The sequence below is a fragment of the Natrix helvetica genome, assembly GCF_964273705.1.
Source record: "Natrix helvetica genome assembly, chromosome: 12".
In the NCBI taxonomy this organism is placed as follows: Eukaryota; Metazoa; Chordata; class Lepidosauria; order Squamata; family Natricidae; genus Natrix; species Natrix helvetica.
In genome coordinates this window covers 19,480,935-19,504,835 of record NC_138556.1, presented here as the reverse complement: position 1 = coordinate 19,504,835, position 23,901 = coordinate 19,480,935, and the positions used below count along the sequence as shown (strand labels likewise).

General features: G+C 43.1%; 1 protein-coding gene across 7 annotated transcripts in view; it reads left to right on the top strand.

Annotated features, from left to right (window-relative positions):
- Nucleotides 1–23,901, top strand: part of THSD4 (thrombospondin type 1 domain containing 4) — a 145,771-nt gene that overhangs the window by 101,873 nt on the left and 19,997 nt on the right. For all 7 annotated transcript variants that reach the window (XM_081964693.1, XM_081964692.1, XM_081964694.1 and 4 more), the window contains 6 exons: nt 1,760–1,964; nt 15,613–15,788; nt 16,643–16,739; nt 18,122–18,352; nt 22,443–22,572; nt 23,678–23,882. In XM_081964693.1, the coding sequence (XP_081820819.1) occupies nt 1,760–1,964; nt 15,613–15,788; nt 16,643–16,739; nt 18,122–18,352; nt 22,443–22,572; nt 23,678–23,882 (1,044 nt within the window). The remainder of the gene's footprint in view (nt 1–1,759; nt 1,965–15,612; nt 15,789–16,642; nt 16,740–18,121; nt 18,353–22,442; nt 22,573–23,677; nt 23,883–23,901) is intronic.

Genomic DNA, 23,901 nt, shown 5'->3' with positions numbered 1-23,901 from the left:
AGCTTGAGAGATAATGCATCGCAAAAAAAAGAAAGAAAGAAAGAAAAGCGGCTTTAATCTCTCCAAAATCCTTGATGGAAAATCATCTCCTTTAACCTCTTTCCATCTTGGCCTGCATCCTTTCCCCCCTGCCTTCTTCCTGTCCTGCCCCTATCCTATCATCTGGTCACAATATATCCCCGTGAAAGATGGAGGAAAACAGACAACCCAAAAGCTCTGTCATCCATCACGGACTCGGCTTCTCCGTTGTGCTGTGGGCTGAACTTTTTCTCCGTTCTCAGAAACATTCCTAAGTGTTGAGCTGCTTGGAGCAGCTGCCTTTAAAGCCATCACACACCAACAAAGAAAGAAAAAAAACCAACCTGCCAGAAAAATTGCTTTACTCTTCACCCCTAAAATTGTTTTGGCCAAAGCGATATTCAGTTTTGGACCAATTACAGGTGTCTGGCCCAAATTGCCATAACTCATCAAAGTTATAAATACCTACTTTGGGCCCTTGGAAGAGAAAGCTACTAGTAAGGCTGCAAAATAAAGAGTTTCTACTGTGTATCAATGTCTAGCTGAATAGTTGTCATACCAGTATTTATTATTATTTTTTCAGTAGAACCGAGAGGCTACTTTCAAAAGAAGCGATGACAACTTAGTGAATTCCGTTGCTTAGAGAAGTGGGGGGGGGGGGGAGTGAACAGCGTCTGGCTTGGTTTGGGGAGTAAATTGACCCAGTTGTAATTTCATTGGATTCCATCAGGAAAGACTTTCTAAAAAACTTTCAAGTAAAGGAAACGTTAACAAAAGCGCCATTGTATTGTGTTGTATTGTATTGACTAGACTAGACTAGATTAGACTAGACTGGCTGGACTAAACTAGAGTAGAGTAGACTTGACTTGACTTGAGTTGCGTTGTGTTGTTTTGTGTTGTGTTGGCTTGGCTTGGCTTGAGTTGTGTTGTATTGATTTGGTTTGGCTTGGCTTGGCTTGGCTTGGCTTGACAAATTTAATATAGCTATCCTCCCCAATGGACTCTGAGTAGTTTACAAAATATAATGTTAAGCAGTATAATATTAAACGAACAACAATATAAACAAAATGAAAGCTCAAGCCAAACAACCATTAAGACAAAGCATGACCGCATCCCCAATCCTCAATATGTTCACTCCAGTTTCCCAGCCACCACCAGCCAATGGGGAAGAGACATTCTTCCTTTTGTTCGGAATTCGATTTATTTGATCTGCGGAGTAATTTCTAATGTTTGCGCATCTCCTTAGATGAGCATTGTTAAGTGTGGGACGGGCTTCTCTTTACTCTGGTTGTGACTATCTGATGCTGAGACTGACTATATATTTAAACGCTTGTAGAGCAGCCAATCTTTTCTGGAGAAGTGAAGCAGTGAAAAGTAGCCTTCATATCAAGATGGTTCTTAAATGTAACAATATTTATCATATTTAAATTTTAAATTGACACCATTCACTGCTGCTATGGCTTCTCGCAAGCGTCTGATGGGATTTATATTTCAGCATAGGCTGGCAAATCATTTGGATTTCATGCTTGGGGGGCCCTCAGAAGCCCCCGTAGATCCTCAGACCACACTTGGAGAAACAGTGATCTACAGTCATTTATGCTGACTTCTGAAATGCAGAAATAGAAACATGTTCTGAGCTGGAGATGGGTCTACAACTGAGTTTTACTCTGCTTTCTTGAAACCGGTTCTGATGCGTTCCATATATTGACTTCTTGATTCTCTGTTTCCTGTTCCGTGACAGAGTATTGGCTGCGATGACTACCTGGGTTCCGATAAGGTGGTGGACAAATGTGGAATCTGTGGAGGGGACAACACAGCTTGCAGGGTGATCTCGGGAGTCTTCAAGCACAGCCTGACCAACCTTGGCTACCACAAAATAGTAGAAATTCCAGAAGGGGCCACCAAAATCAACATTACAGAGATGTCCAAGAGCAACAATTACTTGGGTAAGTAGTCCATCTCCCCCTCCCCCCCCAAAAGAAGTCTTCTTCTAGTTGGGTGATCTGCTGGTACTGGAGATGCCAGAATTCCCTATTCAGGCTTCAGGATTCCTGGGTGCAGTAGGTCCCAAGTGATTTGGAAGAAACCAGATTGAGAATAATGTTGCTGGAGGAGGAGGCATAGAAGCACAAAAGAGAGTCAGCCTATGTTGGTTTGGGAAGAGTGTTATTTGGAACATTGTTTGTTGAATGAAACCTTCTAGGAACATAGTTTTTTCCTAGAAAGGATGTCAGTCAAAAGAAAGCTCACGAGATCACTTACTGGTGGAAATTGAACCATTGAGTGAATGGCCAAAAACAATAATAGGCTTTGTAAGGAGTATTGGGTGATGCCCAAAGTGATGGATGGGTTAATACATCAGATGATCTAGAAGTGGAGGACCTGAAAATTGATCTGTGTAACTGGTTCCCTTTGGTCACACCACCTCCTCCTCCTCCTCCTCCTTCTTTTTCTTCTTCTTCTCCTCCTTCTCCTTCTCCTCCTCTTTCTCCACCTTCTCCTTCTCCTCCTCCTCCTTCTTCCTCCTCCTCTTCCTCCTCCTCCTCTTCTTCTTCTACTTCTCCTCCTTCCTCCTCCTCCTCTTCCTCCTCTTCCTCCTCCTCTTCTTCTTCTCCTTCTTCTTCTTCTTCCTCCTCCTCCTCCTCCCCTCCTCCTCCTCCTCCTCCTCCTCCTCCTCCTCCTCCTCCTCCTCCTCCTCCTCCTCCTCCTCCTCTTCTTCTTCTTCTTCTTCTTCTTCTTCTTCTTCTTCTTCTTCTTCTCAAAGAATTTTGGTGTGACTTTTGTGATAGTATGGTTGAACTCCAAAGCTGACCTCTTTCCATCACTCTCCCTAGTTGCTCTGCTGCTCCTGTTTTCATCTACTTTGTCTGAAATATAGAGGTGATGTCATGGCTCCCTAGATGGTCATATATGAAAAGAGGAAATACGCTTTGCTTCTGATGTAAGGAAAATGCCTGGTAGTTAGCAGGATGGAGCAGCAGCTTTGGGAACCTTCAACACTGGGAGATTGATTTGGTGCAGACAGGTCTTCAAATACATCTACCAAACATTGGTACTAGCCAAGCTGTGAAACTCTAGGGATTGAACAAACCCTGGGAAACAGCATGTGGGTTTTCTTTCCAGGCATGCCAAGGAGTGTGGTTCTTTTTTAGAACAGGAATGTTGCTATTTTTCTGCCCCATGAAAGTGGCACGGTACATTCAATTTAATTTAAGGCAACTCCTAAGAAGGAACAATACCAGAAATATCCCACCCTCAATCTTTTAATTCCTTCTAGTTCAGAGCTAGCTTGCAACGTCTTTAGCTAGAGAGCCTTTTTATTTTTGGTCAAGTATTTATCTAGTTCAGGGGTCGGCAACCCACAACTCTGGAACTGCATGTAGCTCTTTCATCCCTCTGCTTCAGCTCCCTGTTGTCAGTCGAATCCGCACTTGATAGGACAGGTAGAGGAAAAAGGATGCCATGCTAGGAGGAGACTCTATGGTGGGTGAACCGGACTTCTGTTTGGCAGAGGAAAAAGGATGCCACTGTCAGGGTTCCAAATAGCATCCAAAATTAAATCAGAGTCCGAGGCAAAGTATTTCTCAAAGTTCCACTTTATTAAGAGAGCCGTGTTGGCACATCTGGGGAAACCCGAATCTGAAAGCTTCCTGATTTTCCTCACCCAGTTGAAAGTTCAAGATCTGCCCCCCCACACACACCCACAAGTCCATCACACGATCCAATCTTCCACTGCCATTCTGGCAGTTCCACCCATTCGGTTCCGGTCAGGTGCAGAGGTGCAGAGACAAAGGATGACCTTGGCTTTCTAGAAAGAATTTTGCTATGGCTACATATCATCTAACTCCGAACAATCCCCCCTCCCATTTTCCCACAATAGAGAATGCATAGTAAGAATAATAGAAAGTGTGGCAGGCCAAAGACCCAAAAGAAAAGGTGGCTGCAGGCCTGGCATTCACAACTTCTGGAGGCAAGTTGTACCACTGGTTAATTGTTCTCACTGTCAGGAAATTCCTCTGTAGTTCTAGATTGCTTCTCTTCTTGATGAGTTTCTACCCATCGCTTCTTGTCCTGTCCTTAGGTGCTTTGGAGAATAGCTTGACTCCCTCTTCTTTGGGGCAGCCCCTGAGATATTGGAAGCCTGCTATCATGTCACCCCTAGTCCTTCTTTTCATCGAACTAGACACACCCAGTTCCTGCAACCGTTCTTTATATGTTTGTATTGTCAGTTTTGGTTTGGTATGTTCAAAGTCCCAAAGGCAGTATAAACAAAGCCTCAGTCAGATGGGTTCCTCCATGTAGTAATTTAGCCAACACATTTCGTTTTCCAAAACCAAGTGGTTGTTTGTTCAGCACCTGAGAGAACATCATTTAAGCTATCCGATCAATGCTTCATTAATTTGAAACAGACCATGAAATTAACACCAAGGATTGATCTTTTCCACCCAAAGTTAAATCTTTCCTCATCTGTCAAAAGGAGATAAAAGTGCATTCGTTTAAAAAGCGTTAGATTTAGGCATCTTACTCTTTGGAGTGTTTTGAATCGTTTTGGAAGAAAACATACTTTACAAAGCAAGCTTGAGACACTTACGCACAATTGGTGTCAACAGGTGTTATGGGACATCTCTGCTGTTGAGTCATAAATAGATTTGAGAGCATTATTTTAAGTCATTCTTTGGTCCTTGCAAGGTGCTGTTCCTGTCAAAGAGAAGAATTGTGGGGGACATGATAACTGTCCTCCAGTACTTGAGGGGTTGTCATGGGGAAGAGGAAGTTCACTCATTCTCCAAAGCACCAGAGGACAGGAAAAAGGAGTTAGGGGTGGAAGCTTGTTAAAGAAGGATCCAACCAAAGGAGAAATTTTCCAACAGCAAGAACAATTATTCAGTGGAACAGAAGTTTCCTCCAGGATGCTGCATCACTGGAGGTTTTCAAAAATAGACTGGAGAAGCATTTGACCAGAATGGAACTATAAGATCTCTTGACTTGAGCACGTAGGTTGGTTTGTACCAGGAACTCCTTGTGATAGTAACTTATCTACTTCTGGAAGTAAATTTGGTTTAGACCAGGGGTCTCCAATCTTGGCAACTTTAAGACTTGTGGACTTTAACTCCCAGAGTTGAAGCTTTGCTGGCTGAGGAACTCTGGGAGTTGAAGTCCACAAGTCTTAAAGTTGCCAAGGTTGGAGCCCTGCTTTAGAAAACCCATGAGCTGCAAGAGAGATGACGCCAAAGGAAGAATCCTTGCACTTAGGACAAATTAAAGAAAAACACACATTTGACCTAAGCAAATAAAAATATCGATCATATTTGATTTCCCAGGGTTGATCAGTTATCCAAACACAACTGCTCATCAGACTTGGCCAAAGATGTAAGGGAGAGATTTTGCGTAGTGTATTGTGCAAAAAAAAATATGTGATGAGTTCAGAGATCCTTGAAGTTTGTACAAGATTTCTGGCCCTGGCCTTCATCTCTGGGGCCTTGCCTTGAATAGTTCGGGGCCTCCTCCTAGATCTGGAACTATTCAACTGCACCACACTGCTTGGGAGAAAAAGAGGAATTGACCCGGCTTGGCAGAAAGCATCTCACAGTACTAGTGGATTCTGATCTGGCTAATAAATCTCCCTCCTTGAGATTCAGTGTAGCAGGAAGACATTATTTAAAACAACACTGGTTTTGATAAAGACCGTCAGAGTGCAAGATAATGGAGGGACATGGATTGATGGCTTGGTGGAATCAGAAATTGTGGTTGAAGACCTCCAGATTGCCTTGCCCAACCTCCTTGACGCTGGCTGAGGATTCGGGGTGATAAAATCCCTCACATCTGGAAGGCATAACGGTGGGGGGAAAGGCTAGACAGCAGGGCTAGAAACAAGCATGATCCAGTTCCATGAGGTAGACATTGCGCCATTCTGGTTCTCGGATTGCATCTAAGCACACGACCCACTGAAGCGAAGACAACCACTTCTGGCATTCCTAAAGGATAACAGAGCCTCCTGATTGAACGGGTTGCTTTTCAGTCTAATAAGGATTCCAAGAACCATCACCTCCAAACCAGAGGTGGGTTCCTTCCTATTCAGTCCGGTTCAGCTGAATAGGTAGTAACTCCGGCAGACACGTGACCGTACCGGTTCTATCCTCGGCGGCGCCATCTTGATTTTCTGTTCTGCACACGTGCAAAACAATCTTCATTGAGTTCCCTCTCTCTCCATCTCTCTGTCTGTCTCTGTCTGTCTGTCTGTCTGTCTGTCTGTCTCTCTCTCTCTCTCTCTCTCTCTCTCTCTCCTCAGCCCAGCCCTCCTCACATTGTTGTTGTTGTGGGAAAAATAGAAGGAGAAAGCTGTGTTGGATATGTTCACCGTCTTGAGTTATTTGTAAAATGCCATAAAAGTGGAATAGTTTTACCAAAGAAATAAATATAAATGTTGGGCCTGCAGCCATCTTTGCTTTTGGATCTTTGGCCTACCACAGTTTCTATTATTCTACTATGCATTCTCTATTGTGGGGAAAATGGGAGGGGGAATTGTACGGAGTTAGATGTATGTAGCCATAACAAAATTCTTTCTAGAAAGCCAAGGTCATCCTTTGTCTTTGCACCTCTAAACCTCACCGGAACTGGATGGGTGGAACTGCCAGCATGGCAGGGGGAGATTGGAGCATGTGATGGATTTGTGGGTGTGGGGGCAATATCTTGAACTTTCAATTGGGTCAGAAAAACCAGGAAGCTTTCAGATTCTGGTTTTTCCAGATGTGCCAATGTGGCTCTCGTAATAAATTGGAACTTTGAGCAATATTTTGGACTCTGATTTACATTTGGACGCTATTTGGAACCCTGACAATGAGACAGTCACTGGCCCAAGGGCATTCTGCTGGATTTGTGTCTCAGGAAGAAATAAAACTCCCCATCTCCTGGTTTCTAACTAGGTGCCTTAACTACTAGTTAATCAAACTCTCTTTGTAGCATACAAAGTACATGTTAAGTAGTTTGTGCTGCAGATAAATAAAACATCTACTTTGATTCCTTCCTTCCTTTCTCTCTACCATCTTCACCTTTTCCTCCATCTTCTCCTCCACCCCTTTCTCCTTCCTTCCCTCCCTCCCCTGCCTCTCCTTTCCTTCCTCTCTATCACCTCCCCCTCTTCTCCTCCTTCCTTCCTTCCTTCCTTCCTTCCTTCCTTCCTTCCTTCCTTCCTTCCTCTCTATCACCTCCCCCCTCTTCCTTTCTTCCTTCCTGGAAGGAAGGAAGGAAGGATTTTTTTTGATACTGCTGTTGAAAGAAGGAAAAAACCAAGGAAAAGAATGGTGTGAAAAGCTATTAATATTTTTAGTTGAGTCCTATTGAGGCCTGACATGAGTGAGGTTTGGTATTTGGAAGAATTATTCGCTTAACACATGCTAAGGAGCCGGCATTAAAAATGATGGTGGGAAAAAGCCCACAAATTTGATTAATGTGCAAGCTGAAGTTATTTCTGCTGTGTAAAGAATGCGTTTGGAAAAAGCCTAGAGTTTTATTTCTGTCTTGGGTGGGAGCCGGCATCGCATCATGATTAACTCTTACAGCGGGCGTCTGTTGAACACTTTGCCATGTTTATCCCGGTCTTCCTTCTCCGTTTTGAAATATTTCCCTTGAAATGTCACCTTGAAGAGGTTGTTTGACTAGGAGGACCAGGGGGGACATGATAGCAATATTCCCAATATTTGAGGGGCTGCACAGAGAGGAGGGAGTCAAATTATTTTCCAAAGCACCCGAAGGCCAGACAAGGAACAATGGATGGAAACTGATCAAGGAGAGATTCAACCTGGAAACAAGGAGAGATTTCTGACAGTGAGAACCATCAACCCGTGGTACAGAAGTTGCCTTCGGAAGTTGTGGGAGCTTCATCCTTGGAGGCTTTCAAGAAGAGATTGGACTGCCATCTGTCAGAAATGGTGTAGGGTCTCCTGCTTGGGCAGGGGGTTGGACTAGATGACCTACAAGGTCCCTTCCAACTCTGTTAATCTGTTAAAACCTCCAAGGTCCCTTCCAACTTGTTATTCTGTTATTCTGAAAGGATAAAGATAGCAAATGGCCCAACAAAGGGTCATCTCCAATACTTTGTCCCATCAAACTCTTTCAGTTTGGATCTGAAAGGCCCAACCTAACTAGCTGCTGTAGGTCATCTCCCCCCATCCTCTATTCATTTGTAGAACAAAAACTGAAATTAGAATGGTATTTAGGGTTTCACCAAAGTTTTGAGCAACTCCTCATCCAGACCTTAACCAGAGAAACTTTATTGTTGATCTACTCGGCCAACAGATTCCATTTTTGACCCCCTGTTTTTTTGTGTAGCAATAAAGCTCAAATAGGGAGCCAAACCAAGCTTCCTTACTTGTCCCCAGTGCTACAATGGGTGCAGAAAAATGACTCAACTGCATATGATTGAACTGTAAGCTAAAGTTATTTCTGCTGGGTGAAGAATGTACTGTATTGGGGAAAAAGAAACAGGAGTTGTGTTATTGGTTTGTGTGAGAGTGTATGTAGCATCCCAATGAACTCCTGCAGCCAACATGCGTTTTGAACATAGAGGCTGTGCTTTCTTGTTTCATCCCAAAATATTTAGGGTGGACTGTGTTGATTTGATCCAGTGAGACTCTTAATTCATATCAGATTTCTTTGAGATTTCTTAATTCATATCAGCTCTCTTAATCTAAATCAGATTTGGGTTATGTGGGAAAACAGGGATGTTTCTAAACTGTGAACATGGATTTCTTTCTGTGCATTCTTCCTGTAACAAATAATTGGAGAACTTCTGCCAACAAATTTACAATGTTGGGTTAGAGAGGTCAATTAAAGACAGTTTCCTGAGTTTTGAGGGAGAAGAACAGTTAAAAACCCAGCTTGTGTATTCTCAAATTTTATTCACCATTCTTCCCTTATCTCACTTCTTCAGAAATTGCCAACATGATTAAAAGATCAGTTTTCGGGAACCCCCTTTTGTCCCCTGGAACCTTTAATCAGGCAGGCCATTAGTTGGTAATTTTAACCTCTCCCTCTTCAGCCTTTCCTTCTGCAACAGAACCTGGCAGGTTTTGTTCTCTCGGTCTGAGAAATTCCATGCTTTATTACCAGAAAGAGCTGAAATGCTTCATAAAAGCTTGCAGAAGGCCCTGCCTTTATTTGCACAAACAATTGATCTCATTTTTTACTATTAATGTGATGGAATTCGGGGCATCTTGTGCCAAGCTCAAAGCGATGAAAATGACAATCAGGTTAAAACTCTCCCAGAGAAATCTGAACCCTACAGTTAATATTGACTTAGGTCTTGACAAAACATTAGCTTGTGTTTGTTTTGATGTCAAGATCTGGGCCTGGAAGCCATCTGTCTTGATTACTGATCAATAAGTAGTGGAATGAGAGCAATGCTTCATATTGGAAGCAGCTTAGATATTGTGTTGGGAGGAAGGGGATACATTAGTGAGTTTGCTGTGGGTTCTCAAGATCTGATTCTCTAATGATTGATTGGTCTGTGCCATTCAGTCACTGTCAGTTTGTAAGTAGAGACCTTCAAATTTCTAGATTCTATCGTATCTCAAGACCTAAAATGAACACTTAACATCAAAAACGTCACCAAAAAAGCACAACAAAGAATGTTCTTTCTGCGCCAACTCAGGAAGCTCAAACTGCCCAAGGAGCTGCTGATTCTACAGCGGAATGTTTGAGTCTGTCCTCTGCACCTCCATAACTGTCTGGTTTGGCTCTGCAACCCAACAAGACAGACAGAGACTTCAACGGATAATTACAACTGCAGAAAAAACAATGGTTACCAACCTGCCTTCCATTGAGGACCTGCACACTGCATGAGTCAAAAAGAGGGCCGTGAAAATATCTACAGACCCATCATATCCTGGACATAAATTGTTTCAACTCCTACCCTCAAAATGACGCTATAGGGCACTGCACACCAAGACAACTAGACACAAGAACATTTTTCCCCCAATCACCATCACTCTGCTAAACAAATAATTCCCTCACCACTGTCAAACTATTCACTAAGGCTGCATTACTATTACTATTAGTCTTCTCATCGTTCCTATCACCCATCTCCTCCAACTTATGACTGCAGGGTGTAACTTTGTTGCTTGTATCCTATACGATTTATATTGTTTCCTGATTGCTTATTTGTACCCTATGGCTATCATTAAGTGCTGTACCTTAGGATTCTTGACGAATGTATCTTGTCTTTTTATGTACACTGAGAGCATCTGCATTAAAGACAAATTCCTTGTGTGTCCATTCACACTTGGCCAATCAAGAATCCTATTCTGTTCTATTCTATTCTATTCTATTCTATTCTATTCTATTCTATTCTATTCTAACCCAATAAATTGATTTTCCCTAGGACTCATTGCCCCAACCTTGTCCTTCAGTTCTTCTGCCCATAGCTACTGTCCATCCATCTGGCTATTAGTCATCCCCTTTTTCTCTTTCCTTCACCTTTCCCAGTATTACCGCCTTTCTGATCTTCACTTAATGTCTCTGAAGCAGGACAATTTGAGTCTGGTCATTTGAGTCTTGAGTGAGACTTCTGGAGTGATTTGTTTGAAGCTGTCTGAAAATCAGCAGACCGATTTCAAACCCTTGTGGTCTGGCACCATGCTATGGTCCTGCTGAGAATAAGCGGACTAAGTCCAGTCTCTTCAGAATATGGCAAAAACTATACTCAGATTAGAGTCCAAAGAAATAGATTTGGAAACAGTGGAGATCCATGGAGAAGGAAAAGAAGTTTATGGTCCAGAAACACTGTGACATGAGAGAAACTTTATAGCTCTCAAAACTTTGAAGGAATTCTAAATATTGCAAGCAATATCTATATTATCGAAGTTTTTGCCAGCCAATTCCTGAATCTGAAAACTTGATTATAATTCCTGTACAGGTCAGGAACAGTTAAAAAAAAACTACCCTGAAGGAATAATAATAATAAATCATTTTCTCTGATTCTGCAATTTGGCAAGCGGTTAGAAGGTACTTTACGAGGGCATCATGGATGTGCCAACTCGACTCGTAATTTGTGTGCTAAGTCCCACTTTGGCTGTGCCCAGCCTTACTGTGACTCCTCACATTCTCCATTAAAAAAAACAACCACTTTAATCCTTCTTTTGAATTTCTTAAGCTCTTCCCTTGAATTATGTAACGAGGCAAGGCGGCTGATTTGAGATTAAGAGGCTTTTCCCCCCCTTTCGAGAAACTTTGCAGGAGAAATAATATTGCATCCTACGGATAAAGAGTTCAATTAATAAATCCTCCTGTTAGCTTTTTGAGCGGCTTGATTACAGTTTAAAAATAGAGCTGCATTTAATTGGATTTGACCATTTGGCTTTCCCTAAATGCAGCCATTGAGTCCTGACACATTTCCAGTTAGCTTTTTTTTAAAGATGATCCCTATGGCCTCCTTCTGGTCCATGGTATTTTCTAGACAACCTGAAACTTCAGTGATGCTCAGGGACAGCTTTCCCCTGTCTGGTACCCTCTATCTGGGTTGAACTGTGGGTCTCAGAATAGGAACCACCATACATCTGTAGAACCCAGAGAGAAGGTATACAAGTGATATCTTTGTTGTGGCTGGCCAGTGGCCAGCGGAGCTGTTGGCAGACTCGGACAGTGAGGAGGTTGGGGAGGAAGATGGGCCTGGAGTCTTGGGAAGGCTCTTATGAGTGCTCTGCATCGGAGGCAGAGAGGGGCCAGGGCTGTCCGATAGTTATCTGCTGCCTTCAGAGTTGAATATCAGTGGGGCAGAAGAACAGCTGGAGCCTGTTCCCGATGGGCCCATGTGCAGAGCTGTCAGGAGAAGTTAAGGAACAAGGAGTTCACCGACTTGGGAGTAAGGCCACAGGTGGACAGTGAAAGGCCCCTCCCATAGGGAATAAAGAGGAGCGAAAGGGGAGAGAAATTTTGCAGGAGACAATTAGTTCAGTTCATGAGGGTGAAGATCTGTTCCTGACTTCTTGCCAAGGAATTGCTGCTACAGCATGGTGTTTGGAAGATTTCGGCCTGGCAACTCTCCAAGCCTGATAGAGGTCTGTAGTTGTAAAATCTCTTGAAAGACGGTTGGCCGGGACTTTGCTGGAGAGGAATTCCCTTTAAAATAAATAAAAGAGGTTTTATCGGGACGAGGAGGAGTCGGCTTCATGATCTCGGGAAGCCTAGGCCAGAACAATCTCCTCCTACCTCCAAATGTCCTGTTATTTCTTGGAGGTTGCAAGGGTTGACCTAAGATAGAGTGATGTGTCAACAGAACTGTCTTCTCCACTTCCTCTTCCTTCTCCTTCTTTGATGACTTCACCCAGGTTCAGTTTTCTCCTGGGCTGGTCAGTTGTACATTTTCCAAGAAAACCATTATCCTATTTTCGAGCTGGTTCTCTCAAGCAGCTCTCAGAAGAAACTCCCAGAAACTCTAAGAATGGATTGCATTCCATTCAGTGAAACAAGACATTTTTCTTTGCAAATATTTTTAAAGACAGAAACTCAGAACATGTTTTAGAGTTGGAGAGGCAGCAGCCAAGTGCCTCTGTCCCAGCGCAGCCTGTGAGTTTAGTTGGATTAAGGGACCAAATCAGAAATTACATCCATATGCCTCAGTCTGCATAGGAGTCCTCCTTAAAATAAGTCTTCTTCCCTTCCAATGTTTTTATGGTGCCTTTCCATGCATTTCTTGATGCTCAGAAATCAGGTGTTGTCAGAACAGGACTAAGACTTCTTTGAAGAGCAGGGATGGAGCTGCCCTGTTCTACGCATCCAACCTGTCTCCTTCCTAATTGCAATTCTGGTTCACAATTTGGAAATTTGGCCCGTTTCCCCCCGCCCCCCCAGCATAGTTACTGCTGTGACAGGGAACAGCGAATATGTTGTTCAACATTTCCCCTTCTCCCCAGCATAAAAACCCATCAAGGGTTTTCATTTGAACAGTGTGAAATGGGAATTCTCCATCCTGCGGGGGTTTAGCTGTTTTATCACTCAGTGCTCCAGACAGACAATGGTCTGCCCCTTGAATAGTTCTCATGCTGTTCAAATGTCACTTCCCACCCCCTCCCTCCTTGGCAGCTTCCCATTCATAAAGGGAATATAAAATAATCTCTCCCTCTCTCTCCCTCTCTCTCCGCCCCCCACTCTCTCTCAAGCCCATTTCCAAACAATGCAGACACTGCATTTCTCAAGAAATCAGCTGGTTTTCCAAGAATTGGTGATGAAGGCTAAGTTTTCAGAAATGTCCTGCTGGTTTGGTCATCGGAAAGCCAGTGTTTAAGCAACAAGAAAGAATCTGATGATAATTTAATCTGCTAAGGGACAAAGCCCTTCTCTGTGGCATTTGTTGCCCCTGCCTTGCCAAGCTTTCAACACCTTATTTGTCTCCGTATTGCAAGCATTTCTTTTGTGTAGTCCCCAAATTCTGAAAAGTGCAGATATCGGGGGGGGGGAAACACCCGAACTTTGTCCGTAACTTGAAGAATGTTGGGGTCACGTTCAGACCACAGCTTGGGTTGGGGTTTGCGGGTTGAGTCCAAGTTAAAGGTCTCCATATTCCCCAAAAATTCACGATGCAACACAGCCAGACTACAACACAATACAGAATGCAATGGCGGTTTAAAAAAAGCTTTCAAACTTTTTAAAAAATAGATAAACAAATATATTTGCCCAAATAAGCAAGAATATTTTAGCCTAAAGGCAGGAAGACTGCAATGCAGTGCTGGGAGAGAATGACTAACAGTGAAAGAATTCTGTGCTCCTGCAATTCTATTAATTATAGAATATTTCACTTTTTTTTCTGTGTGGCTCAGAGGATTTAAAAATGAGCCAGAGCAAAAGTGGGGAATTGGTTTCCTTGGCTGTCAGGAGTCTTTGGTCCAAGTTCAAAGGTATCAATAATCTTCCTATCCTGCTTTTAACCAAGTCCAATTTTGGCTTCCATAAAGACGATGAAATACCCTAGCTTGCACGATTCCGAGATTGCACGATTCAATAGTTTTCATGCTACTTTATGTATCAAGACCTGCCTTTCTGGGAAACATCATCTTGTGATTCAGATGGAATGAAGGTTGGAATTTTGGAATGAATAAGCAAAGGGAAAGTTGCAGGCTGAGTGATGCAGGGAGATCTCAGAAAAAAAGAAAATGAAGGATGGGAGGTGAAAAGGACTTAGAGGTAGTTATGTTTCTGGTGGAATCTGGGGACCTTCTCATTTGCTATTTGACATGAGAAATCCTGATTTCCTCCCACTCTTTCCCCACTTAAGTCAGTCTCAAATGAACATCAGGTCCAAATATTTGAAGAGAACCATTTGCTGATTGTTATTGACAAGCTTAAATTGTGGTGGCTATGCAACCAGATTTTGACATACACTGTAGACTTTCAGATACAGAATATCTCTGCAAAATTTCATTGTTAACTTTTGAATCCTAGCTCCATATGCATACAACCCCACTTTATATTTCTAGCATCAATTTTAAAAGTTTGCCGCTGCACTAAATATAACTGGCAATTTGCGGATGATAATTCCTGCCCTGGACAATATGCTATTCCTTTTTTCCTAACATAAAGTTAGAAGAAACAAGAAATGTGGATATGGGTTTATCCTACAGATGAAAGATGCTGTTTTCCCCATGCCAGGGGCTGAGATATATAGAAGGGAGCTTTTGTTCACAATCTTATCTTCCAGAGATTCAGTTTATCACCAGAAATGCCCAAATATTTATTTCAACTTTCACTAAGAAGTGATTGTGGCCTTAGAAATATTAATTGAGAAAAACTTTTAAGACCTTCAAGCACAAATATTTATAGTTTTACTGAGAGGTGATAAGTGTTAGACTCAAAACATTTTCCTTGCATAGTACCTGTTGTACCAGATAACCTTTTCCCACTATAGTTGTGCTTCAATTTTATCTTTTTCTGATTCCGGGTTCAGCTATGACAATGAGGAAAAGATCATCCGTGGTCCATATACGTATGTAGCTGTCCTATCACCATCTGAAATCTCTGGGATGAAAAGGAGAAATTTCATCAATGACTCATCATTGATGAATGAGCATACATTGTGAGATCCATAAGCTCATAAGAAGGGAAATATGTAAAGTTGTGCAAAGTTAAGTGGAGGCATTTATAAAAGGAAAAAATTGAGATCCTGGGCAAAATCAGTCCAATAGATTTGCCTATCCTTGTAAGCACCTTCCATCCAAGAAATAGTTGCATCTAGTCTTGTAGGACAGAAGAAGGCAAAGCTAAAAAAAACGGTAGGAAGGGTAACGTGTCAGTACCATGGACAGTTCACAAGGGATGATAGTAGTATTAAGGACAAGAAGCAGATACTTGAAAGGTTATTCTTACTAAAGTCAAGCATCTACTCTGCCTGAAATACTGTGGCTCATAATTACGTCATTGTTGAATTCTCACAACAACAGAGATGGATTTTCTCCATGACCACCTACTACTAATTTGCTCTTCCAGGTCTCCCAATGGGACATTCATCACTGCCATAACTGTCTGCTTTGTAGTTAATTATTACTGTCTTCAATACTTCACTTTCTTTTTCTTTCATTCATTGTTTTCTTCTCATTATTTCTGCAGCACTACGGAGTCGATCAGGACGTGCTATTATCAATGGGAACTGGGCAATTGATCGACCTGGGAGATACGAAGGAGGAGGAACGATGTTCGTCTATAAACGACCCAATGAGATCTCAAGTACTGCCGGGGAATCCTTTTTAGCAGATGGCCCAACCAATGAAATCTTGGATGTCTATGTATGAATCAAATCTCACTTCTTTATTGAACTAGACCAGGGGAACCATCCTTAACAGTTAGAAGTTAGGAAATCATTTACTCATGGATGAAATAGTTTTCTAGGTTAATTTTCCATTTGGATATGTTGAGAAGGAAGTCAGAGATCTGGGCGTGTGTGTCTGTGTGTCTCTGTGTGTATTTATAACCTGGTGTCAGACCTGCCTCGACTTGAACCTTTAAGTGAGAACGATCCTTCACTCCATTTGTTAAGAAAGGTATAGTTTACTAAAGGTCAAGTGAAATACAGTAGAAGAGAAGGGAATATAGAAGAGAAGAGAATATAGAGTAGAGTGGAATGGAATAGTATAGAACAGAATAACAGACTTGGAAGGGATCTGGGAGGTCTTCTAGTCCAACCCCCTGCTTAGGCAAGAAACCTTACATCACTTCAGACAAATGGTTGTGCAAGATTAGAGCAAAGCCAGAATGGAAAAGCACAGCAAATTCCTAAATGCAATTTAGTGGCAGTTCTGACACCTCGTCTCTGATGCGTTAATTTATTTTTTATTTTATTTACTAAACCTATATGCTATCTATCTCTGAGCTTGAGAGGGGACAGAAAAATGTGGAGATGAATAAAGCTACATTTGTTATGCAGTGAATGTCCTTAAGTTCACCACTAGGGATTAGAATGTCCCATTTTGCTTAACAGCCAAGTCTCCAGTCCCAACTGTGGCTGTGGATGAATGAGCTCTACCTGTAGTTTAAGTCTTTCTGTGGAGTTGTTTTCCTGATCCGGTCTAGCTGGTGGGATCCACTGGGTTTGTGCATCGGAGTCAACTCAATGAACATGAGGTTCTTTTTCCTTTCACAGATGATTCATCAACAGCCCAATCCAGGTATACATTATGAGTACATTATTCCAGGTCCCAACACCATCAGTTCCCAGGTGCCTCTTCAGAGACGGCCAGGTAAGAGTGCGGTGATTTCCTCAGCCAATCTGACGACTTTCACTTTCTCTTGATTGGCAGGGACTTCTTAAACAAGGCATTTTTCCTTAGCTTTTTAATGGCAGGAAATGGTTCTCTCTGATGCATCCAGCAAAACTATCTTTGAAAACAAAGCATTATATTTGTCCCACTGGGCATTGTTTTTTTCCTTGAAGATATTTCGCTTCTCATCCAAGAAGCTTTTTCTGTTCTGAAGCTTCTTCCAATTGAGTCAGAACTGGAAGAAGATTCCTGGGTGAGAAGCGAAATGTCTTCAACAACAAAAAAACAACAACGAAAGTCCAGTTCCTTTTGAAAAAGCCCCTTTGGGAGAACCATCATCTGGATGACGGAGAATCTTCATAGATAGCACATTTGTCGTTGTTGCTTTTAAGATTCCCCAAACTTAGTTTCTATCCTTGGGTTGTCAGACTCTTAAACACAATCACAATCACTCCACACACACGCAGAAACGTATGACTAGTTTTTATTTTTCTTTCTCTCTCCCCCCCCCCCAATTACTTGCATAGAGATTATTCTTTATGCTATTTATGTTGTTTATGCTGTGTTTTGTCATGGATTGCACCAGTGAGGTTAAAACCAATTTCGTTGCATATGTGACGTACAGTGGCAATAAAGGCTATACTATAGTTGATAGCTTTATGAAAACATTATTTAGGAGGCTCGTCTACCTGCTCAATCTACCAGGTGTGGTTTCTCTAGCTTTTCAAAGATTGTTTCTCTCTTTCGCTCTCACTCCTTTAGATAATGAAATGCTTCGGAAAAGGTTATTTTGTGGTCTTTCTGGACATTTCTGCACAATTCTCTACATGCAAAAATAAATTTATCCTTATAGATAAAACAGATTTTATTTGTGGAAAATAAGGAGGGAATAGAATGAGGAAAAAGCTGATTATTTATTCTACTCAAAGTCTCAGTGTATTTTCATAAAATGCCTCTTCATCAATTTTTTGGGTAGAATAAAGGACACATTTTCCCCTCACACCAATTCTTCCCCTCCCTCTTAATTTCCAGCTATTTAGCTGGTGTGTTTCCCATTGTTGTACAGTTTTGTTCACGCCAGAATGCTTTCACTGAATGCTCTGCACTATTGTAAGATCGGTCAAAGAACAAACGTCCAACTTTTCAGCCTGGTGACAAATAGAATATCTTACTCTAAGCAGTTCGTGGCCTTTGCTTCTTTCAAACCACCCTGGCACTTTGTGGTTCACTGCTACAAGAAACCTCTGAACTTAGGCGGTCACCCCAAGTCCAGAAGGGCTTGGGGCCATTTGCATTCCGGCTGGCTCAGGGCCGAGAAAGAAATGTTTGTTCTTGTGATGTGACTGACCTCATGTGCCTAGGGGAGCCATTGAATGGCCAACTGGATGTGACAGAAACCGTGAATTATGAGGAGGAAGATTTGCATCAGGAGGCAAGCAGTCACCCGAGACAACCAGGGATGAGTCAGCCTGGAAGGTTTCCTTCCCAAGTCCCAGACAACCAAGTCCCCGCCGGTCAGCCTCCGCGACGCAGCCGGGAACATAACTGGAAGCAAATTGGGATGACTGAATGCAGCGCGACTTGTGGGAAAGGTATGTAGTGGCAAATGCACCGATCTGACCTAGGGAAAGCTTCCATCTGCCAAGGGCCAGAAGTGGAGGAGGTGGAGAATTTAGCTATTGATTCATTGATTCATTGGTTTATTCAAGAATTTAGCTATTGATTCATTGATTTATTCAAGAATTTAGCTATTGATTCATTGATTTATTCAAGAATTTAGCTATTGATTCATTGATTTATTCAAGAATTTAGCTATCGATTCATTGATTTATTCAAGAATTTAGCTATTGATTCATTGATTGATTTATTCAAGAATTTAGCTATTGATTCATTGATTCGTGTATTTATTCAAGAATTTAGCTATTGATTCATTGATTTATTCAAAAATTCATTTATTTGTTCAACTTCCATAACGGCCCATCTCTGCCAAGTAATTCTGGGTGGCTTACGACTCTAGAATTCTAAAACAGTTAAAACAATGAAAAACAATGAAAACAGCCAGGAAAGAAACACAAACAGCAGCCAAGAAAGTTAAACAATTGATAGTCAGATCAAGAAACAGGGCCCTTAGCAGATTCTGATCCCCAGGCTTGGGTACATAGCCAGGTTTTTATAGTTTCACGAAAGACCAACCGGGTTGGGGCAGCAAAACAGTGTCAGTTCTCCTTCTCTTAATATTTGGGACATCTTCAAATCTTCCCGATGCCAGCTGTCATTTTCTTTTCCTCATCATCTCAGTTACTGAAAGTTGACTCTAGGATGAGAAATTTCAAATTTCAAGAAATTCTTTGCTGGAAAAGTTGGCGTATTTCCATCTGAAGTTTAGGTCTTTCTAGAATTTTTTTTCTTTTTCAGAGCTGGGGTGAAGAACCCCCTTCTAAGCCCAGGCCATTCATGTTGGCTGGGTTCTCCCCCATTTTTCCTGGTCTTGCAACCTTCCTAGAAATAAAAAGCCACGCTAAATCCCCATTGGCCAAATCCAAAGCAACTGCCAGAATTTGCCACATTTTGGACCCTAGGAACAGTGGTGAAATCTAATTTTTTTTGCCACCGGTTCTGTGGGTGTGGCTTGATGTGTGTGTGTGGGGGTGTCATGTGACTGGGTGGGCAGGGCCCCATTTTTTCACTTTTTAAAGCATTTTTTCTCTACCGTTTCGGGCGAATAGGCAGGAAAAAAAACGCTTTAAAAAGTGGAGGGGAGGGGGAAAGCTTCCAACGATTGTGCGGGTACCCCTGCCTAGGAAGCTGCCTCTTCTAAAGGCTTTGGGGCAGGTTTTCCTCTCCCTGATCATGCCCCATCCCTGGAGTTCCTCGCTTGGCCATTCCTGGGAAGGTTGGTGACTATGAAAATAAGATTTCCCTGGGATATTTACTGCTTTGAGAGAAGCTGCATGCTGAGAGAGGAAACTGTAAGAGGAAGAATGGAGGCTGGCCAAAACTTCCGTATTTTCTGTAAACTCACTCTGGAGAAGAAAAATAGCCCTCGAAGCAAAATTATTGCAAATTAGCTTTTGGGAAGCTGAAAGCTTTCCTGGTTGAATACACCACTGAATATATTGCATTTGACTTTGGCAGAAACCTCCCTTTTCATTTCCTTTCTGAGTAAATCGGGCCTGGTTTTTTTCGTAGCGTGTCAAGCAGCCCTTAGGGCCAACTGGAGAAGTGAATTTCTCTCCCAACTCCACCAACCCTCAGCGTGAATGAAAGAACCTCGGGAAATACCTCATGGGAATTTAAGACGACTGAAAAATAAAACTCCCACTGAACAGGCAGCTTCCCTCGTTCTGCGATGCCCAGGGTCTAACGCCCGAATATGTAGCTGGCCATAAGTGACCAAGATGCAACTTCCAAGCAGTGTTCCAATATCTCAGGAGTTGCCACAAAGAAGAGGGAGTCAAACTATTCTCCAAGGCACCTGAGGGCAGGACAAGAAGCAATGGGTGGGAACTCATCAAGGAGAGAAGCAGAAAGGAGAAATTTCCTGACAATTAGAACAATTAATCAGTGGAACAGAAGTTGCCTCCAGAAGTTGTGAATGCCCCAACAGTGGAAGTCTTTAAGAAGATGTTGGATAGCCATTTTTTCTGGAACAGTATAGGGTTTCCTGCCTAGGCAGGGGGGTGGACTAGAAGACCTCCAAGGTCCCTTCCAACTCTGCTATTGTCTTATTGTAAGAGCCACAAGCCAGCGTTGCCCATGTAGACAAGTTCTGAGAGTTGTGGGTTCAGTCTCCTAGATCATTAGGTCTACATCTCACATGTCCAAAGTAGGATAATTTGAACCCTGGTCAAATTTGAACCTAATTAAGTAGGCCTTAGTGGGGACACAGTGGACTAAGACGCTGAGCTTGTCGGTCAGAAAGGCCAGCAGTTCAGCGGTTTGAATCCCTAGCGCCGCATAACAGAGGGGGCTCCCGTTACTTGTCCCGGCTTCTGCCAACCTAGCAGTTCGAAAGCACGTAAAAAATCTGAGTAGAAAAATAGGAACCACCTTTGGTGGGAAGGGAACAGCATTCCATCCGCCTTTGGCGTTGAGTCATGCCAGCCACATGGCCACGGAGACGTCTTCGGAGATTGCTGGCTCTTCGGCTTTGAAATGGAGATGAGCACCGCCCCCTAGAGTCGGGAATGACTAGCACATACGTGAGAGGGGGACCTTTACCTTTATCTAAATAGGCCTTCCTTGCGACTGTTCTGAGTTGACACTCCTCTCACAAGCTTGTTGCATTCCGTCATTGAGAGTCTTTCAGCACAATGAAGGCTTCTACAGCCTTCAAGGTTCCTCCTTGTCTTGTGAGAAGTGCAACCTCCTTGTCGTTGGCCAGGGTTCAAGAGCATGTCATAGTTTGACTGGGGAGATAATCCAACTTGGTCCAGATTCCTGCCCTGGAGAAGTTGGCAGCACGGAGAAACTTCTCTGGTTTAAATTCAGGAAGAAGGCTCAGTTCCAAGGACTGCTGTGAGAAATTATTTTTTTTTAAATAAAATTTCCCCCTCCATTCCTTGTGAAAGGAAAATCAATTCTCTGACAAAATATATACGGTATCCCTCTTCAAAGTCTGGGAAAGGTTTCCATTGCTGAGGAATTCAAATGCCTTCGCTTTTGCCGTCGACCATAACAGAAGGGCAAACAATTATAGCTTTATCAGATAAGCATCACAACTACAATCAAGGTTGTTTTAAATGGAGCCTCGAGTAAGAAGGGCTGGGAATAACGCTTGGTTCCCGCTTAGAGATCGATTGAAATTGACGAGGTAGGCTGCTCAGGCGGCATCCAAGAGGTCTGCTCACCCTCTTACTCCAACCGGTTCCAGTTGGGTGAGGTTTTGTTGTGGTGGTTGTTTCCTTTAAAACAAAGGTCCGTGGTTTAGGGTGGGAGAGCCTCGTAGCCTCTTGCAGCCAAAGCAGCATTATTATTATTTTTTAGCCTCTTACAGAGAAATTTACGATGACCTGAAAGTGGTTCTCTTCATCAGATTCACAGCTCTTGGCCAAAACTCAGAGAGATGCTTTTGTTGCTTGTTGGACTGTTGGGTCTCTTTGGGGAACAAAACTGGATTACACACACACACACACACACACACACACACACAGAGAGAGAAAGAGAAGGAGAGGGAGAGAGGAAGGAGAGAGGAAGGAGAGAGGACAGAGAGAAGGAGAGAAGGAAAGACAGAGGGAGAGAAAGAGGGAGGGAGAGAGGGAGGGAGGGAGAGGGGGAGGGAGAAGGAGGGAGAGGGAGAGAAGGGGAGAGGGAGGGAGAGGGATAGAAAGAGGGAGGGAGAGAGGAGAGAGAGGGCGGAGAGAAGGAGAGAGACAGGTAGAAGGAGAGAAAGAGGGAGTTGGAGGGAGAGAGGAGGGAGGGGTAGAGGTAGGGACAGAGAGAGAGAGGGAGAGAATCTCTTTTGTTGTAGGTTACATTGATTTAACCTGGCGTATGTTTAGTTGACTTTCTCTGCCCTCTTCTTATTTACGGTTTCTGATCGGGGGCATCTGTGGGAATTCAGGGTGAATTCAATTGAACTCGGGAGAAGAAACCGCCTCCTCCCATACAGGACTCCCTGTGTGTCTGTCATTAAATGGATCTTTCACAGCTTCTTGCTTTCTCTGTGTTTTCTCCTTTCAGGGGCGCAATATCCCATCTTCCGCTGCGTCCACAGAAACACTCACGAGGAGGTGGCTGACAGCTCCTGCGACATCAACTCCAAGCCCAGCCCTGAGGAGGAGCCCTGCAATCTCTTCCCTTGCCCAGCCTTGTAAGCAGCTGATCCTTTCCTCCCATCGCTTCCTCTGAGGGTTTCCTGGCCCTTTGAAGAGAACCCGAACCAGACCGTGGCCCCCAAGATCTCTGGAATTTCAGGCAGAAGTGGGGTGACCCTGCTGTGGTTTCAGCCCTATGATCCTGGGCTTAGTTAATGCAGTTATGCCTAGAAGCTAACATTACAATCCAATCCACATCGAATGCGGAGAATCTCTGCAGCTCCTTCGGGAGAGGGTGCAGCTAAGAAATAAATATATTATTATTATTATTATTATTATTATTATTATTATTATTATTATTATTATTATTATTATTATTATTATTATTATTATTATTATTATTCCTTTGGGGTGAACAGTGGGTGCTCTGTGAGATTGGTGTTTTTCTTGCAGACGTTTCATGACCCAACTAGATAATAGCATCAGTGCTAGAAGGGAGTGGGTTTTGCAGAGAGGAGGAGGAGGAGGAGGAGGAGGAGGAGGAGGAGGAGGAGGAGGAGGAGGAGGAGGAGGAGGACGACAGTGAGGTCCTTTGTGCTCTCTGAGCTTGATTGTTTTCCTGCAGATGTTTCATGACCCAACTAGGTAACTTCATCAGTGCCAAAAGGGAGTTTGCAAGGAGGAGGAGGAGGAACAGAAAAAGGAGAGAGAGAGGGAGGGAGAGAGAGAGAGAAGGAAAAGAAGGAGAAGGATGACCCTGGGGTCCTGGGTGCTTCCTGAGCTTGATAGTTTTCTCCCAGACATTTCATGACCCAACTAAGTAACATCTCAGGTACCTGATGATCGTAATCATCCTTAGAGCATTATCAACACCATGAAGATGTGAACTAATTGGATAACAACACATCTGCTCAGAGACCACCAAGGACCCCTATCATGTTTCCCAAAAGGGAAGTCCAGGGAAAATGTGTATTTGTGCTGAGATTTACCCAGTCAGAACAGAGGAGAAATTCACTCCCCGTTGTGTTGATGATGCTACTTTCCACCAGAGGCTTCAATTTTCTGCGCTCAGCTAGTGTGCAAGGGACTCCACAAAATCTATGGGTAAAAGTCCAGATTTATAGAATGACAACCAATGTGTCGCATTTCCTTATTTCCTAGCTGGGATTTAGGCGAGTGGTCCGAATGCAGCAAATCCTGCGGCCTGGGGATGCAGCACCGCCAAGTCCTCTGCCGGCAAATCTATGCCAACCGCAGCTTAACGGTTCAGCTGCACCGCTGCCAACACTTGGAGAAGCCCGAGAGGACAAGTACGTGCCAACTGAAGATCTGCAGTGAATGGCAAATTCGGACAGAATGGACATCGGTAAACAGGAACGATTCAA